Here is a 17,397-nt window from a genome sequence, read left to right on the forward strand (position 1 = left end):
AAGATGATCAGTACAGAATTCATGCTCTTTTCAGAACTAGATTCTGTGTTATATGGGGTAAAGAGAAAATGCAAGTCAGTCTTCAGTTAAATCATACATAAATAACTATTTTAAAAAGAACTTCTTGTAGATATTAGTACTTGTAAATATCAATTTTAAGTAGAATGATTATTGATAAAAGTAAGTAAGTAAAGACAATGCAAAAGATGTTTAACCCAGAACTCAAACCTGAAGGAACTGTATCCACTATACCTTTTATCTAGATGGATGTTTAAATATATGAGTCTATTTTTTAGCAATGGCTGTAGAAAAGTATAGTTTGTCTTTATTTGAAAAATATGGATGCTGTGGTTGTTAATTTTCCTGTTGCATCAGTATAGATTGACCCTAAGGTTCTTGTGCCGATCCACTTTTGGTCACCCTTCAGTGTACTTTGGTTATTGCCTGGCCACCCTTATAGAAATGTTCTGGCTACACCTCTGTTTTAAAGTGCTGCAGTGGCTGCAAATGTAAACCTAATACTGGTATATGATTTACAATTCCCTACATTCAGCACTTGAAAAAAAAAAAAACATTTTATAAAACATTTAGCAGTCTCTATTCTCTATTGTTATCATCTAGCTTTAATTGAATTTATAAATTAATTTATTATCCATTCGTTTTTTTTAAACCTTAGAACTAACATATTGGCCAACACATTTATTTATTAATGTTTTATTCTTTTTTTGGAGGGGGGGTAAGTTAATTGTACTTCTCCCATTTCAAGGCTTTGTTCAGTATTATTGTTTTGATCTCTTTCTACATTAGTATATATTTTTTTAAATCCTTTATTGTAGCCCTTTTCAACCAGACAATCAGTAAAGTCAATGAACGGGTTAAATATTTTTTATCAACTCTTTTAATTCCTATGTTATTGATAAAGTTGTTCATTTATTGGCGGTCAATGACGCAGGAAATGGGATCACGTGGTGCTTTTGCGCAGCAGAGCCGCTGGACCAACCCTGTCCATCTCCATCAAATCGGAAGGTGCGCTCTGCGCTTGCGCGCTCTGCAAACCAAGCTATAACATCCTCTTATCTTCATCCGTATTAACGCTGGAATATTTCCACGCTGTGTTTTTTTTTACACACAGGCTGCAGGTGAGCTCATTTGTTTATGGTCAGTAATCGTTGTGAAAGATACATGGAGGAGGTGGCGGTTGTTTGACACCTGAGTGGCCGTGTTATCCAACAGATGATCGGTCATGGATGACGGTGCTGGCTGATGCGCCTGGATGTGCTCAGTGTGTGTACATCCACGGCGACTAAAAAAAACAACCCAGTGCTTGTTTTTCAGTCCCCTCCTCATGCAGCTTGTTGATTGATGAAGGCATGTGGTGTTCAGACTGGCCACTTGTTTTTCAGAGCGGGTGCATGGGCATGAATGACAATGATGTTTACCCACGGATAGCTACAACCTGCAATGTGCTGTGTTTTACAGGACAAAATGCGCATTTACGTCTTCCTGATCCTGCTTTTTACCCTTCCTCTTTTTTCAAGTAAGATTCTTCTACTCTGATCATATTCATTGGAACAGCAGTTCTTATTTTGGCCCTCTGAGATAAACAATAAACAAATATACCTTCATAAAACTAGTTGTTATACATAAACTATAGAGGTGTAACCTATTTTTGATTTAACTGATTACTAAAATCATATTAAGTCCTAAAAGTTTTATTTAAATTTTTTTTTAACAAGTTGATTTGATCTATATTGTTTTGGTATATCCAAAACAGAAAAAGAACTATAGAATGTTGGGCTGATTTTTCTTCTCTATGTAATAAAATTATAGAAATTCTTTGCACTTAATGTCTGCTCTCTATGTTGGATAATGGAACTAACAGTGTCTATATGCTCCCTGCAGGTTGGGAGTTATTAGGTAAGTCGTTTTTTTTATTCGATCCTTGAAAACATCCCTGTACTGAAAGCATGCTGGTGCAGACTGGTTTCTTTTTTTAACAGATTTTGCTCTCTGACAGGTGAAAGAGAGAAAGTTCAAACTGTTTGTGTTGGGAAAGAGTTTCGACTGCCGGTAGACTCCACATCCAGAATTGTGACGTTTACACCAGACTCTGGGGGCCAGCGACGGGTCCTGCTTGAAAGAAGCACCGTGAGTGAAAATCTGTCCTTGTGTTTATGGAAAACAGTGTGGGTTGAACTACACTCCAAACTTCTATTGTTTTGGTGCCATACTGCAGCTCTGTTTAGCTTTTAACTGTAAACATTTCTTTAACCCTACAAGGGATTAACCTATCATTGATGATCATGAATAAATACCTATATTAGATTATTCCTAGGGGGAACAGCATTCAATTGTTTCACAGGTTTGGAAAGTCAATAGGGGCGATTTCTAAACAACTGTAGAAAATTTCACATAAGAACAGGCAAGAATGGTTGATTATTTTAGCAAGGAATAGAAATGTTGAAAGGACCTCTTTTGGGTGCGTCGGTTCAGAGAGTAAAAACAAATAAACACACTTTAAGCCTGTATGAACTGTTGGAACTCAAAGCAAGTCTTTATGAGGATGACAACAGGTTTGTCAAGAATAAAAACAGGTGATTACCTATGAAGCATGGTGTGGGCCAGTTTCCCCTCAGTTGTTATTGGGGAGTGTTGGCCTAGTGGTTAGAGCAGTGCATTGGTGCTCTGAGAAGGTTGCAAGTACCCGGTTCAATCTTTGCAGCCTCCACTCTAGGTCCCTTAACTCCACACTGCTCCTTGGGTGCCACACAATGGCAGCGCATTGCTCCCCAAGGGGATGGGTTAAATGTAGAGAGTGAATTTCCTCATTGTAGGACAATAAAGGGATTTACATTTACAATATTGCTGTATATGATGTAAATAAAAAAAATAGTTATCTCCAGATTTTTCGGCTACCCTTATATCACACGTTTGGTTGTTATTGACACTCAGCTGATTGTTCAGCAGAGATATAATCCCAGACACAATACACTGGTTTTGGATTAGATAAAGCAAGCTAACATTAGGTTATATTGTAAATGTGTTTTTTCTAAAATAACATCCATGCCTGCAGATCATCTGTAATGAAGTCATGAATGTTTATAACAAATGCTATTAATATTGTATGTTATTTATATTATGGATTTAAATATGGCATCATATATTCAGATAAAGTTCTTTTTTTTTCACTTCTGTTTCGGAGAGATTCAAAATATCAGAGTATTTTTTTTCCCTTGCAGGTAAGGGATCCTCGTTTTGAGTGGACCAGAGATAAGACGTTAGTCCTGAGAGAAGTGACTTTCAGTGATCAGGGACTTTATGCCAACAAACTGTCTCTTGGTTTCACCTATGAGACGGTTCATCTGATCGTTTCAGGTTAGAGAGCTTTCAGTCTCCTGCTAAATCCATCTCTGTATTCCTCATCTGGTGCAAGATCAATTTAGTATCAATCTCCACTTCATTTGATTGATTTTTATTATTATGTTTGAATATTATGGTTGGACACACTCAGTGGGCCCCATGCAAGAACCATTTGTGCGCAGAAATTTGTTCTTAAATCGTTTGTAGTCATTTAGAAGAAAACGTCACATTTACCTTTTTTTCCTATTTCTAATCTTCTCTCACTTTTGAACACATTTTATGAGAGCTTTAGACTTGACATGGGAGGCTCACACAATCAGTCAGCTGTTATACAAACCAGGTTTTTCACTAAATGACTACATTTGTTTTACTTAGATGCAATTGTCAATTTTTAGGCTACATCATTAGATATTATGCTTCTCCCCAATAACCAATTACTTTTTTAGTCGCTGATGACAGAATAAACAAGTAAGCAGCAGCTTGATACTGCTCTCGACAAGTCTAAGTCTTAAATCAGAAATATCGGTCACTACACCTGCAGCTGGCAAGTCGGTATCCACAGAAAACAGGTTATATTTGTTGGTATTTCGTCAAAAGAAATAACAGTCAGTGATAAAGCTAATAATTAGATAACATCTGGAACAGAAAAAAGGATAGAAAGTTTAGCAAAGCTAGTTTTACCACATAATTTACAGCTCTTGTGATCTATTTCACTGTCTTTAATGCTGTGGCTCAGCTCTGAGTCAGCAGGTTCTTGATCTTCTAACCTGTAAAGCTTTTCTTCTACTTCTTCTACTTCTTCTACTAATGTTTTTTATGTGAATGAACAAGCGTGGGAGTTCCCCTCATATGTCCTTATTGGGGCGAAGATTATGCAGATTTATGTTTCTTGGGAATACGGACTCACGCATGGGTGGAATGCATAAAATTTTTCAAGATCCTTTAGGATAATTTACAGAGGCTTAAAATGTTTGTTGAATTGGATGTGCATTCTTAAAAGCCCACGAAAGAGGAAAAAGTAAGAGAAATTTACAACAAGAGTATGAAACTGTTGTAGCATGAGGCGCATTGGACCTATTTTTTATCCAGTATTTAAGTATAATACATTTAATCCAGTTTATTTATATTCACAACATATCATCCTAAGGTGTTTTACAGAGATATTTTATTAAATCATACAGACAGATATTCCTTATATGATAACAGTAAACTAGATTTGACAAACAAACTGGTTTTCTTTCTATTTCACATCTTCAGAATGCATCAAGCCATACAGAAGGAACTACGGGGAAACCTTTGAGCACGGCATCCCCGAGAACGCCTCCTTGTTAGAGTTTTCGCCTCGGGGTGCGCCACCTGAAGCCATGCCTGTTGTGTTGTGGAACCGGACGAACCCGGAGACGAGTGAGGCGGGCCGGGGACGGCTGCTGCGCGGGGGAAAGGTCTGGGTAGCAGAGAGGGTGACGCAAGCAGATCAAGGCAACTACACCGTGAAAGACGATGCTGGGAAGGTGTTGTCTCGCAGCACACTGTCTGTTCGTGGTGAGCATAAAAATTTATTTTTTTGCAATACTCACACTCCCAGCTATAAAAATGATGTTTTTTCCTTCTTTAATTTATCAAATTGTCTTTCATATAAATCATATGTCCTCCTTTCTTCTTTTATTCTGCATGCTCTTGCAGGGTACTCCTTCAACATTACACGTTTCACCAAGGAGTCTCTTAACCTACCCTTGTTTCTTCCTGTCCATCATGCCCATCTCATTTTTACCCCAAGTCGAATACCGGATGATTCCTCTCTTGGCCCCTTTGATCCCAAACCGCCACGTGGCCCCATTCAGCTTCTTCGTGAGGGCCAGATAATGGACCATGATCTGGCTTATGGATTCATCATCTCTGTCATCCGCAATGGATCCATCTATGAGGTCGTTATCACAAGACTTGCATCACGACATGACGGGCTGTATGAAATCAAAGATGGGGACGGAAATGTGGTGTCCTCCACCTACTTGCATATGATCGGTAAGCAGCATCCCATGTTTCTCCCATTGAAACATTTTTTCTTTCTCATAATCTCTCTTCATTTCTCGGCCTCTGTGATGCTTCCAGAAAAAAAGGCCACTTGGCGAGCCCTCTTCAAGTCCATCAGTGTCCCTTCAGGCATGTTTGTGTCTCTGGCTGGTTTCATCTTGTTCATGAAGCGCTACCCAAACTGCAGCCTTTCACAGATCATCACAGGCATCAGGACCAACCGTGCACCACCAGCTAACCCCCCCAGAGTTAATATCCAGGTAGGACATCCAGACCATCACTAACATCAGCTTATGACCATTGTGGGAGTACTCTGAAATTATGAGTTGTACCTTCATCCTTAAGATTATTCAAACTGATCAAGTACTTATAAATCAGGGTATGATTTTGTTGAGCTTTTCAGTTAATCTCAAAGTGTATTCTGTGTATTATGTATTATGCGAACAGAAGCGAATACCTGTTAAATTTTGTGGTTTGTTTTGTAAAATCTGGGAACTCACAATAATGTATTTTTATTCAGTTATCCCATTAGTCCATCCATCCACCCATCCATCTGTCCGTCTGTCCATCCACCCATCCGTCCGCCGGTCCATCCATTCATCCACCTATCAATCCATCCACCCATCCAACCGTCAGTCTATCCATCCATCCATCCATCCATCCGTCCGTCGATCCATCCATACATACATCCACCCATCCATCTATCCGTCTGTCCGTCTGTCCATCCATCAATCCTCCCATCCGTCCATCAATCGATCCATCCATCCATCCGCACATACATCCACCCATCCATCCATCCGTTCGTCCATTTGTCCATCCACCCATCCATCCGTCGATCCATCCATCCATTAGACATAAATTATTCAACACGTTCCATTGAAATGTGAAACCAACTGATTCCTTGAATGATGTCTTTCAACTTAAAGCGAAACTGGACCTAAACCAAGAAGATGCAAGAATTAATAAAGAATCAGTTATTTATAAGCCAATATAAATGACATCTTTTTTTTTTTTACAGCAGGAGTACAGTCATCCCCGTCCAGAACCCCCTGCCTATTATAATCCCTGTGAACAGCCTCAAACACCAAGAAAATGGACCCCTAGAGCCAGCCCAATACACACTGTAAGGCAGATTCTTTTATTGAACAGTCTGTGATGTTAACTATATGGTCAGGAAACTTAGCTGTTTGTACTTACAGGGTTACAATCCTGTTGCCTCGGGGAGTCCAAGAGCAGAGAACCAGGAGGTACAGAGGCAGGCGGCTGGAAGCTCCTCGTCCCGACATAATTTGATCCCAGAGGTAACAAAAAAATAAAAAAGGTCTAATTTAGTTGTGTTTCCTAGTAATGTGGTTTATAAAAATCTTTCTTTATTCCTCCCAAGCTGGACAAATCTAACGAGGAGGAAGAGAGGATTTCCTTTTCTATGCCTGGAACCTCCGACTGCCTCCACTCCTCTGAGGACTGCGTCCAGTTCCAGATAAAGACAGAAAAAGAGGAGGACGGACCGAGCAAATCAGGAGATTTCTTTTCTACATTGCCGCTAGAGGAGGAAACTTCTGCCTCCTGCAGCGTTTACACCTCTAAGAAACTGGACTTTTTATAAAACAGAAGGAAGAGCAGAAACAGAAGGCATTAAGAAATTATATCCATGGATTCTAAGGAGAAGTTGCAACACTATTTGCACAGTTTTTGGGTTTGTACTGATTTCTGAACCATGGGGGGAAGTGCTGATTATCCTGTTTCACTTTGCACTGGTTAATGGTGCTCTTAAAATCTCCTACTGTTACCTACCTCTAAACCTCAGGACAGATAGTATCTGCACTGTATTTACTGAGTGTCTGTATATGTTCTGTAAATTCTAGGGCTATGATTTTAAAAATACTAACTCTAAAGTTTGTAAGAGACAACTCTTATTACATCACATAAGTATAGCGGGAACTGGTGTGCTTACCTGTCATGCTAACCTTTCCTTATTATTGCAATAATAATGGTAAATATAAATATCCTGTTTGTTCTGCAGTTTATGTATTGTATGGTGTTGTGATTTTATGTTGGAGAAAATGACTAGTATTAACGTTAATGGCATGTATGTCCAAAATATTTTAACAGCTAATCAAAAGTTAATCTTTGAATCCTGTGCACTGGAAAATAACTGTTTTTTTTCAATAGATCTTTATCCGCTAACATAACCTTATCTTTAAAATAAAATGTATATTTAACAAACATCATATCTAAACGTATTTTTGTGCATTCATATTTCAATAAGTTAAGGAAAGATAATTGTGTGAGTAATATGTATGTTAAATCCAAGTGTATTATTTAAAATTTGAGTGGAGGGAAAAACTGCGGCAGAAAAAAGAGGGATAACCTCAGCCTAAAGTTGAGGAAATGTCATCAGGAGTGGAGATGAGTTACAATTAGTGTTTTAAAAGTCCACCATCCAGACATTTTCAGCACATGGCCAAAAGTTGTTTCACTACTTCTGTCAAATCACTCCCGATTCAGAAAGAAAAAATTTTAATATCAAACGTTTTACCACACCTGTGTTATAACTAAATGTTCATAACATTAATAATTTTGTTTAACGACACTCATCAAAAATATCTAAAAGATGTGTTTAAAATAATTTGATTTTTTTGTAACGAATCTATAAAATAATAAATATGTTTCATATTTTAAATAAACTTAAAGACTGCCAATAACGTTTAGCTGACGGTAGGGGGCAGCACAGAAGCAAATGCTTGAGTTTTGACGTAGGAGGAAAACAGCGTAGAAGAAGATGTAACATCAGTTCCTTTTATAGCGGCAATGAAAGGACGGCGTGCTACTCACACTTTTAGCAAAACATAAGTTAGGTAAAACTGCCAGATTCAAACAATTTAGTTCTCAGCATCATAGCCCCCTATAAGGCGAAGAGTTTAAGTGCTGCGCTGAGAAGATGTCTCTGGTTTGTGCAAGTAAGTCCAGCTGAATCAATTGTTAGACGGATGCAGTATGTTAGCTTATGCTAACAGCTAATGTGGCTAACGCTGGCGGCCACGCAGACCGCCTTCTACCTCAGAGTTACTCCATACGTGTTTATGGGCCTTATTGATACTTTATTGTGAGTTATAATTGTTAAATTCGTCTCTGTCTTCAGTCTGCAACGAGGTACCGGAGCACCCGTGCATCTCGCCGGTGTCTAATCATGTGTTCGAGCGCAGGCTGATCGAAAAGTACATCGCTGAGAATGGGACTGACCCGATGAACGGTCAGCCGCTGTCCGAGGAGCAGCTGGTGGACATCAAAGGTACAAAAAAAATAACATAATCAGATTTGGGCTCAGGAAATTAACAGGGTTGCTCCGGTATTTAGCTTTTTAAAGTCAATGTTCTATCTTTAGCCTTAATGTAAAGATTATAATGATTCTTCACTTTCCTTCCTTTTACATATAAAACTCGTAGTATTCAGAAAGTTATTGATGGTGCAAGTTAATCAGTCTGTTTTGAGAAGTATAGGAAAAACGCCTTTTTTTTAAGATAAGTTCATTCTGGACCTGCTCCCCATTTATTCAGCATAAAGACACTATAATGTAAATAATATCGCTGCTATAGATGTAAACAGTGCATTCAACAGCAAATCATCCTCTGATTCATACTTATAATATTAATTATTGATCATAGGTGGAAGGGCCTCAATGAAATTTCATGTTCAAGCACTTTTGGAATTAAACTGGTTGATAGCAGTATTATTCATACAATCTAGTCATATCCACAGTAGTTTTTGGTTTCTTTATGTTCCAGAGATGTTTTAAGAAATCTTTGACTAATATTAAGATTTATTACAGAATTTTTTTTAACTGTTTATTTTTATTATTGTTTACCTGTAATGAAATGCTAATATTTTAATAAGCTTTTCTGTTTATCCACTTAATGTTTGACTCAGGCTGTTTTTGCATCAATAGACAGATCAGTGTAGTGAGCAGCCTGTGGTTCTGTTCAGGTGGTTGAAATAGCATCCTATAGCTGCTCTATATTGTGACTCTCATCTTGGAAAAACATGTTCTTGCCACTCCAGCAGGGCATTAACACGCTCATATTTTTGACAGATCATCATATATTGACAAAAACAATACCATATTTGTCTTTGATTTATATGTAAATTAAATTATATCCTCTGCAGATGATGATGATAAGCATAATAAATGTTTATAATTGTGACATAGTGTGTTTAGCCAAAACTTAATAAAAATGATTCTTTTAGTGACCCATCCCATCAGACCAAAGGCACCGTCAGCTACAAGCATCCCTGCTATCCTCAAGTCCCTTCAGGATGAGTGGGTGAGTACGGCACACAGAGAATCTAAAACTTGCCTACACCTTTTAAAATGTTCTTCATAGAGCAGATATTTGGATTTTCTACTCTAAGAAAGTAATTTCATCTCTCCTTGGCTCAGGTTTTGATTAGGCATTCATCAAGTTTTTTCCTAAAGTCATGCTAGGACTTTTCTCCTAGTTTTACAGCAGCCCTTACAGGCTTTGTTTAGCTGTTCCTCCCAGGCAAAGTGTAAAACCTTACTTAAATCCTATTGGTTATTGTGCCGCAGGATGCTGTGATGTTGCATAGCTTCACGCTGCGGCAGCAGCTTCAAACTACCCGTCAGGAACTCTCACACGCCCTTTATCAGCATGATGCGGCCTGCAGAGTCATCGCTCGACTCAACAAGGAGGTCACCGCTGCAAGAGAAGGTAAGTTGACAGCTGGGGTTATTGCTTAGCATCTTTATAATGTATGGCAGCTTTTGTTTTTATCATTTGAATAAACTATTGGCTTCATGGAGTGTTTTTGTTTGCTTCACAGCTCTTGCAACACTTAAACCACAAGCTGGACTGGTGGCTCCTCAGGCTGTGCCAGCCTCTCAGCAAGCTGCTGCTGTCAGTATCCTGCATTTATTTTCAAACTTGATTCCTTGAACTAACTTTTTACTGTTCATTATATAAACAAGGCTGAATTCTGTGTTCTAGGGTGCTGGTGGAGAGCCTATGGAGATCAGTGGACAGGTGGGAATGACCCCAGAGATCATCCAGAAGGTAAGAACATTTAAACTTCTTATTCAAGTTCATTAATCTTCAACAAAGCTTGCACTTTTTTAACGTTTAAAATCCTTTTTTTTTATTTGCAGCTTCAAGACAAAGCCACCATCCTCACTACAGAGAGAAAAAAGGTAATTTTTTCAATTCCCTTAAGGTTGGATTTCTTTCTTTGATGGGTCTACAATTGGAGCTCTGTTGTGTAAACGTTATCTTTTGTTTGTTCGGCTGTTTCTGTAGAGGGGAAAAACCGTCCCAGAGGATCTGGTCAGAGCTGAGGATCTTAGCAAGTACCGCCAAGTGGCCTCGCATGCTGTAAGTGTGGATTTGGCTCCTCTGTGGATTATTTGGTGTCTTTAACAGACGTCACAATCCTGGCTTGTTTTTTTTTCATAGGGTCTTCATAGTGCCAGCATTCCTGGCATTCTGTCCCTGGATGTGTGTCCCTCTGACACCAACAAAGTGCTCACTGGTAAACACTATTTTATTACTTCTTTAGCAGTAATCTTAATAAACCTTTGTCTGACATAGAGCTGCCTGTTTTCTCCCAGGTGGAGCTGATAAGAACGTGGTCGTATTTGACAAGAACGAAGAGCAGATTGTGGCCACTCTGAAAGGTCATGCCAAAAAGGTCACCTCAGTCATTTACCATCCTTCCCAGTCTGTGGTCTTCTCTGCCTCTCCTGATGCCACCATCAGGGTGTGGTCCGTTACTGGAGGTAACTGCATTCAGGTGGTGCGAGCCCACGAAGCTGGAGTCACCGGGCTGTCTCTGCATGCTACAGGGGACTACCTGCTCAGCTCCTCTGAGGATCAGGTAGGTTTGCAGCTAGAAAAGATGCTGACGTTCTGCTGCTTCACCACATTAATCCTGTTGTGTTTCTGTTTCAGTATTGGGCCTTTTCTGACATCCAAACTGGTAGAGTCCTCACCAAGGTTACTGATGAGAGCGCTGGCTGTGGTACGTGTCTCTGTGGATGTGTGGTCATCTAGGTTTGTGTTGACAGACACTGACTGTTTTTCTCTGCGCCTGCAGCTCTGACCTGTGCGCAGTTTCACCCTGATGGTCTGATCTTTGGTACCGGTACTGCCGACTCCCAGATTAAGATTTGGGATCTGAAGGAGCGCACCAACGTGGCCAACTTCCCAGGCCACTCTGGACCCGTCACCTCCATTGCTTTCTCTGAGAACGGATACTATCTGGCCACAGGTTCTGTTTTTGCTCTTCATTGATTTATTTTGCTTTAAGGGCTGTGAAGAGTCTTCTAACTATCTGAACGCATAGAACAGTGTCCTGGAGGTAGAATCTCAGCAGCATCTTGAGTCTTAATTTCTAAGCAGAGATGAATCTAAGACCTTATGCAGGATTTCAATCTTAATTTAAAGTACAAGGATTGTCTAAATAAGCCTTTTGGGTTGTTGTTTTTTTGTCACTAGATCTGACGAAATTGGATTTCAAAATATGGCAAATATAACTATGTCCACTTTATGTTGCAAAACAAACATGCTTAGTGTTTCTTTATGAGCAACATTTGGTTTGGATTAAAGAACCTTTATACATCTTGTTTAATAGGGGTTTATTTTGTTTATATTTACTGTACTCTTTGCAACTTGAAAATATTTTTAGGAAATGCATCTTTCCTTGTTCTGGTTCAACTTTCACCAGTTAGTGAAAATGTTTTTGTTTAAGCTACATCTGTTTGGTAGAACCACAGATATATAACAAAAATGCATTGTTGATGTTTTCTGACCATTTTATCCTTTGATTATTATAATAAGTCATATATATTTGTGACCTCAGGTGCCCAGGATAGCTCTGTAAAACTGTGGGATCTGAGGAAACTGAAGAACTTTAAGACCATAACTCTGGATAACAACTATGAGGTAACGTGAAATGTTTCCTTATTGTTCAATAACAGAAGTTGTGTCATCTGTAGCACCATTTAATACTCACCTTAAAAGATTGGTTTACCGGGTGTTTTTACACCAGCCTGCGAAAGAGATTTACTCTCTCTGCTGCAGCGCAGGCAGCCTGCTCTGCATGACAGCTGACAGAGAGAGAGGCAGACTTAAGATCCACTCACTTGGGAGGACAGAGTTTGGTGCTTTTGTCGCCAAAGTCTCTTTTAACCTCTCTAATCCTGTAACCTGTTTACAAATAATAACTCAGAATGCATGAAAATTACGCTGGTAAGATGTTTACAAATATAGACATGTTAGATATCATCAAAGCTTAGATTCTCCACAGTTCAGCCACCTAGTTTACTTTATGGACATAGCGAGCACCAAAGCACAATTAATATAGACATGTCATAATGTACCATGACAAAGCAGCCACAACAAGCAAGCATGTCTTTATAACTGCTGTTCAAAAAGAGCTATTATTTTCTAGAATAAATAAAAACAACTTTTCGTCTTGTTTGAACTGATGCAGCTTGGGCTTGATTCAGCTTTCATGTATATATTCCGAAACTAGAAGGTGTTGGCTTTCAAATAATGTATCACACATGTAGTTTGGGGTTACAGTTCCTAAGTTATATACTTTTCCATCTGGATATAAAACATAGGTGAGGATTTCCCAAAATGAGTTGGATATTAAGAGGTTAAGATGTAAAAAAAGCCACTAGATTTGGTGCTAGGTGCTTTTTTGAAATAAAGGGGGACAAATCACATAAGTCGGCAACACTGGACATGACTAGTTTTCTAAATTAAAATGTAAGTAAATAAGTTTGATGCATTTAAGAAGCCTAAATTTGATTTTAGATATAGCAAAAGTTACTGCTGTCTGTAATCAGTTCTTGTTGCATTTACAGTTTCCTTTTGATAACGCTTAAGTTGATTTTGGTGAACAACGGTAGAAGTTTGTCACTAACACTTAATAACCTGCCACCCCCATGTGATACATGGGGGTGGCTGCATCATGCTGTTGGGATTATGCAATGAAAGGGAAGCCGATTAGAGTCTAGAGAATGAAACTAAAAGCTGTTGGAGGTTTGCGTTCCTGCGAATATGGTCCTCTTTCCTAATGTGAAATCAGGAGGTTCTAGAGGTAGGGAAAATTTAACGCTAGATTAAGAGAAGCAAGATAAAATCTTAAATCGTAGCATGTTTTTCTTTATACACATGATTGATAATCATGTATTCAACAGAATCAGATTTTAACTGTTGCATTTACTATTAGGGAGGAGTCCTGGTTAGGTAAGACATTAAATATTTCCACATTTGTTAAGTACACAACATCCAACATATAAAGGCTGTCTGTAAGCATCTGTCCTGGGGATTGAGGTGTTTTAAGGCTCTGCTGTCTCTGTGGGACAAACATTTTAATAGGCTAAAGCGAGCATGCCTCCTGGTTTGAAAAGATCCAGCTGTTTTCCTTTGCGTTATGGTTTTATTTTAAGATAACCGCCCTCCAGCTTCAGTTCAAGTGTTTAAAGATGTTAAAACATCGGTCCTCAGCTGCTGAAAACGCATTGAGGGACTGGTGCTCCTTTCTTTTCTTGAAACTGATTAGCTTTCATTTCCCTTCCAGGTGAAGTCCCTGGTATTCGATCAGAGCGGAACCTACCTGGCTGTAGGTGGATCTGACATCCGTATCTACATCTGCAAGCAGTGGTCTGAGGTGCTCAACTTCACAGGTGAGGAGACAGAAAAGCCAACCATCTAATATCTGTGACTGTAAATTAAATATTCAAATCATTTGAACTTTTCTGTTAATCTTTCAGACCATACAGGACTGGTGACTGGAGTGGCCTTTGGAGAAAATGCCAAATTCCTGACGTCTGCAGGAATGGACAGAAGTCTCAGATTTTACAGTTTGTAGAAAAGAAATGCATTCAGGATGAGGAGAGGGCAGCTGAATGGAGATGTGTAACCTTACTGAACAGTCATCTTTAAAAAGAAATCCCTGTTTACTGTGCTTCTGATATCATTGTAATCTGTCACATTAAAACACAGCAGTATGGGCAAAACAACCTGTTTGTTTGCTTTGCATCCAAATGATGTGACGTGAGAACAGAAACAAATTTTCTGTCCTATATGACGGCATTTGATTTTATTATTTCTGTTTTTATTTTTAGGGAGGGTTAAGTTGCTTGTGAAACAGTTTGATGTACTCTTAAAAAACAAACAAAAAAAAAACAGATCTGGTCATAATCAGCTTTGCTTTTTAATGTAGATTATCTTATTCGTAGGGAAAGATACACTTAAATCTGTAGTGATCCTGCAGAAGATGAATCGGTGTACAAGCTTCATTTCATGGTTTAGCCTTCCCCCTTTTTTCATTTCTCGTTTAATCTTTCCATTTTTTATTTCTTTGTTTTTTTTTCCAGTTGTACATTTGCCATGAGCTACTGTGTTCCCGATAAGCCTTTGATGATAAAATAAAATATCTTTTTCAAGTTATATTGCCTATATTTTCATTTAATTTGCACATTTATATTTTAAGACTTGGAACAAACCAGACTATGAAATGAAAAGGAGAATACAGAAATGAATTGACATGTTAGTTAAGCTATTGGAAATATTAATGAGTTTTGTTTTACTTTAATTAAATAAATTGGTAATTTGATGTCGTTTAGTCTAAAGGCGCTGGGAATCTTGAAATTTTTAAAGATACTAGAGACAAGTGTAAATATAGAAAAATAAACTTTTCCTGTTGTAAAAATATACGAAATATAAAGATGATTTCTTGTTTCATTGAAGTTATTCTGATAATTAGGCCCCTGATGCCTTAGGGCTGCCTTTCTAAATGTGAGTCTCTTTTGTTACTGGATGCCTTTTGTTCAATGGGTGTTGTGTTGCATTTTTAAAAATATGTTAGCCTTATTTTTTTAGATGGATTAAGTCTACAGGGATTTATTTTTTTTGCGTACAATAACCTGCACTGTAACCAGGCTTGGATGCAGCTAATCAGTTTTTTTTCCCCCTAAGATTTGATTACTTGCTACTCAATAAATATTTTGCAATTACCATTTCTAACTGGAAATACTGGTTTGGACATTTTATTTTAGATTTTTGACAATTTTAAAGCTGTATTTTCAATTAACTTAACTTTTCATATTGAAATTTGATTTACTAAAACAGGATTTAAAAGAACACAAAACTGAGAAATCTGTGAAATGCAAAATAGTTTTCTTCCAGTTTTGAATGTCCAATCCTATTTTATTTGTTAAGCACCTAAAAACAACCACTGACCAAAATGATGTCCAAAAAGAAAAAAGCTAAAACATGGGTAAGAATAACATTCACACAATATTGGGTAAAAGATAAGAATAAATGACAGAAAAATAAAATAAAGCCCACTGTCTTGCTAGGCGTTAAAAGCCAAAGAGAAAAGGTGGGTTTTGACAAGAGATTTCAAAACAGTCAGAAGATGCCTGTTATTATTATTTGTTTTCCTACTTGCTTTGATTCTGTTTTATTTTCCTATATTTTAATCCTGTAAAGCACTTTAATTTGTCTTTGTACTGAAATGTAATAAACAAATAAATTTGCTTTGCCTTGCCTTGCCTTGTCTGAGCTGCAGAGGTAGATCATTCCAGAGTTTTGGAGCTGCCAACAGCCAAAGCTTGGTCTCCTCTGAGCTTCTGCTGACCTCAGAGAGCGAGTAGATCTATAAGGATAGAAGCTCAGAAAAATTCAGGGATTTAAAAGCAAATAAGATCATTTTTATATGAATTCTAAAATGTATGGGCAGCCAGTGGGGTGAATCTAAAATATTAAGACAAGGCAGGTCTATTTGTGTAAAGCCGTTTATAGAAGTGGTTTAAAAAAAAAAGAATATAAAGAGAAGGACAGAATTTGGACAAATCCACTCAAATTATGCTAAATGTTTAAGATTCACTAAAATAAACTTTTTGTACTTGTAAAGCAATATTTCCCCCTTTATGGATAATTGCTATAAACAATGTTTTTATTCTAGATCTCTATAGGAACCAGCAGGTTTTCCACATTTCAGGTTTTCACACAGTTCATTTCAGAGTCTACGAACATAGAAACTAAATGCTGCTTCTGGTTGTTTTGCTTTAGGGAGCAGATCTGATCACCTGATGTGTCAATATCTGGGCTCTGCGGCCTTTACAATCCAAAGAGCCACTTTTGACTTCAGTCCAGCTAATAGAACTTATTAAGAGCCGCACAACGGTGTATGACTTTTTTTTTTTTCTGTTATTTTATAGTCAAATTATTTTGTGAATTAAAAAGAACAATGTCTGACTTCAGCTCAGCTAAAAAATAAATAAATAAATAAAAAATCAGAATAAGCAATGAAAGATATATAACAATATAACAAGCATGTTATCTACAACAGCTTCCTGGCATTCTTGGAACATCATGTTAAAAAAATATATTTTCCCTACTTGAAAAACAAAAGATATATATTTCTGTTGTTGGAAATTCAATGCAAGTAGATGGTGGAAAAGATGCAAAACCGTGCATTAAATAAATGGAAGCAGTAACTTAAGTTTTTCCTTAATTTGGACACTGCCAATATTTAGACTCATTTATCGCTTAATAAACTATTTTCTAGAGGTGCAAAAGGAAAGGACACTTATATGTGTATTCTAGAAATTATACCATGCATTTTCTTTAAGCTAATTTTTCAGAATAAAAGCAAAATTTAATATATATATATATATTAAAAAAAATTATCAGATATAGAACGCTCAAAAAAAAAAAAACAATGCTGACTGTTATTATTGCTCTGGTATTATAAATGTTGTGTTGCAAAGGGAAAATCATACAAAAAGAAATAACGATGATAAATAATGATGAGTCTATTTATATTAAATCTATATTTTTCAATCTTATTTAGTATGTTATCTTTATTTTACTGATGTGTTTCTAACAGAGGGCGGCGCTGGTCAAATCAGTCTTTGGTTCCCTGATAGTAAAGCAGAAATGTCGCCCCCTCGTGTTGGGAGCAAATAGTAAC

The 17,397-nt window shown here is 37.6% G+C and overlaps 2 protein-coding genes across 2 annotated transcripts; both read left to right on the forward strand.

Moving 5' to 3' along the window:
- Positions 1-957: 957 nt before the first annotated feature.
- LOC119790819 lies at positions 958-7,605 on the forward strand. The gene is made up of 11 exons (XM_038296526.1): positions 958-1,139; positions 1,480-1,537; positions 1,903-1,917; positions 2,018-2,148; positions 3,240-3,375; positions 4,618-4,902; positions 5,044-5,382; positions 5,470-5,651; positions 6,410-6,514; positions 6,591-6,692; positions 6,776-7,605. Exons 2-11 carry the CDS (start codon positions 1,486-1,488, stop codon positions 6,995-6,997), a joined length of 1,569 nt encoding a protein of 522 aa, XP_038152454.1. The 5' UTR covers positions 958-1,139; positions 1,480-1,485; the 3' UTR covers positions 6,998-7,605.
- Positions 7,606-8,164: 559 nt separating this feature from the next.
- prpf19 (pre-mRNA processing factor 19) lies at positions 8,165-14,867 on the forward strand. The gene is made up of 15 exons (XM_038296525.1): positions 8,165-8,351; positions 8,534-8,683; positions 9,637-9,713; positions 9,980-10,121; positions 10,234-10,307; positions 10,398-10,463; positions 10,556-10,597; positions 10,704-10,778; positions 10,860-10,935; positions 11,015-11,280; positions 11,355-11,424; positions 11,500-11,673; positions 12,265-12,347; positions 13,996-14,101; positions 14,189-14,867. Exons 1-15 carry the CDS (start codon positions 8,333-8,335, stop codon positions 14,284-14,286), a joined length of 1,518 nt encoding a protein of 505 aa, XP_038152453.1. The 5' UTR covers positions 8,165-8,332; the 3' UTR covers positions 14,287-14,867.
- The last annotated feature ends 2,530 nt before the right edge of the window (positions 14,868-17,397 follow it).

The sequence above is a fragment of the Cyprinodon tularosa genome, unplaced genomic scaffold (genome assembly GCF_016077235.1).
Source record: "Cyprinodon tularosa strain WSP-4 unplaced genomic scaffold, ASM1607723v1 ctg371, whole genome shotgun sequence".
Lineage (NCBI taxonomy): Eukaryota > Metazoa > Chordata > Actinopteri > Cyprinodontiformes > Cyprinodontidae > Cyprinodon > Cyprinodon tularosa.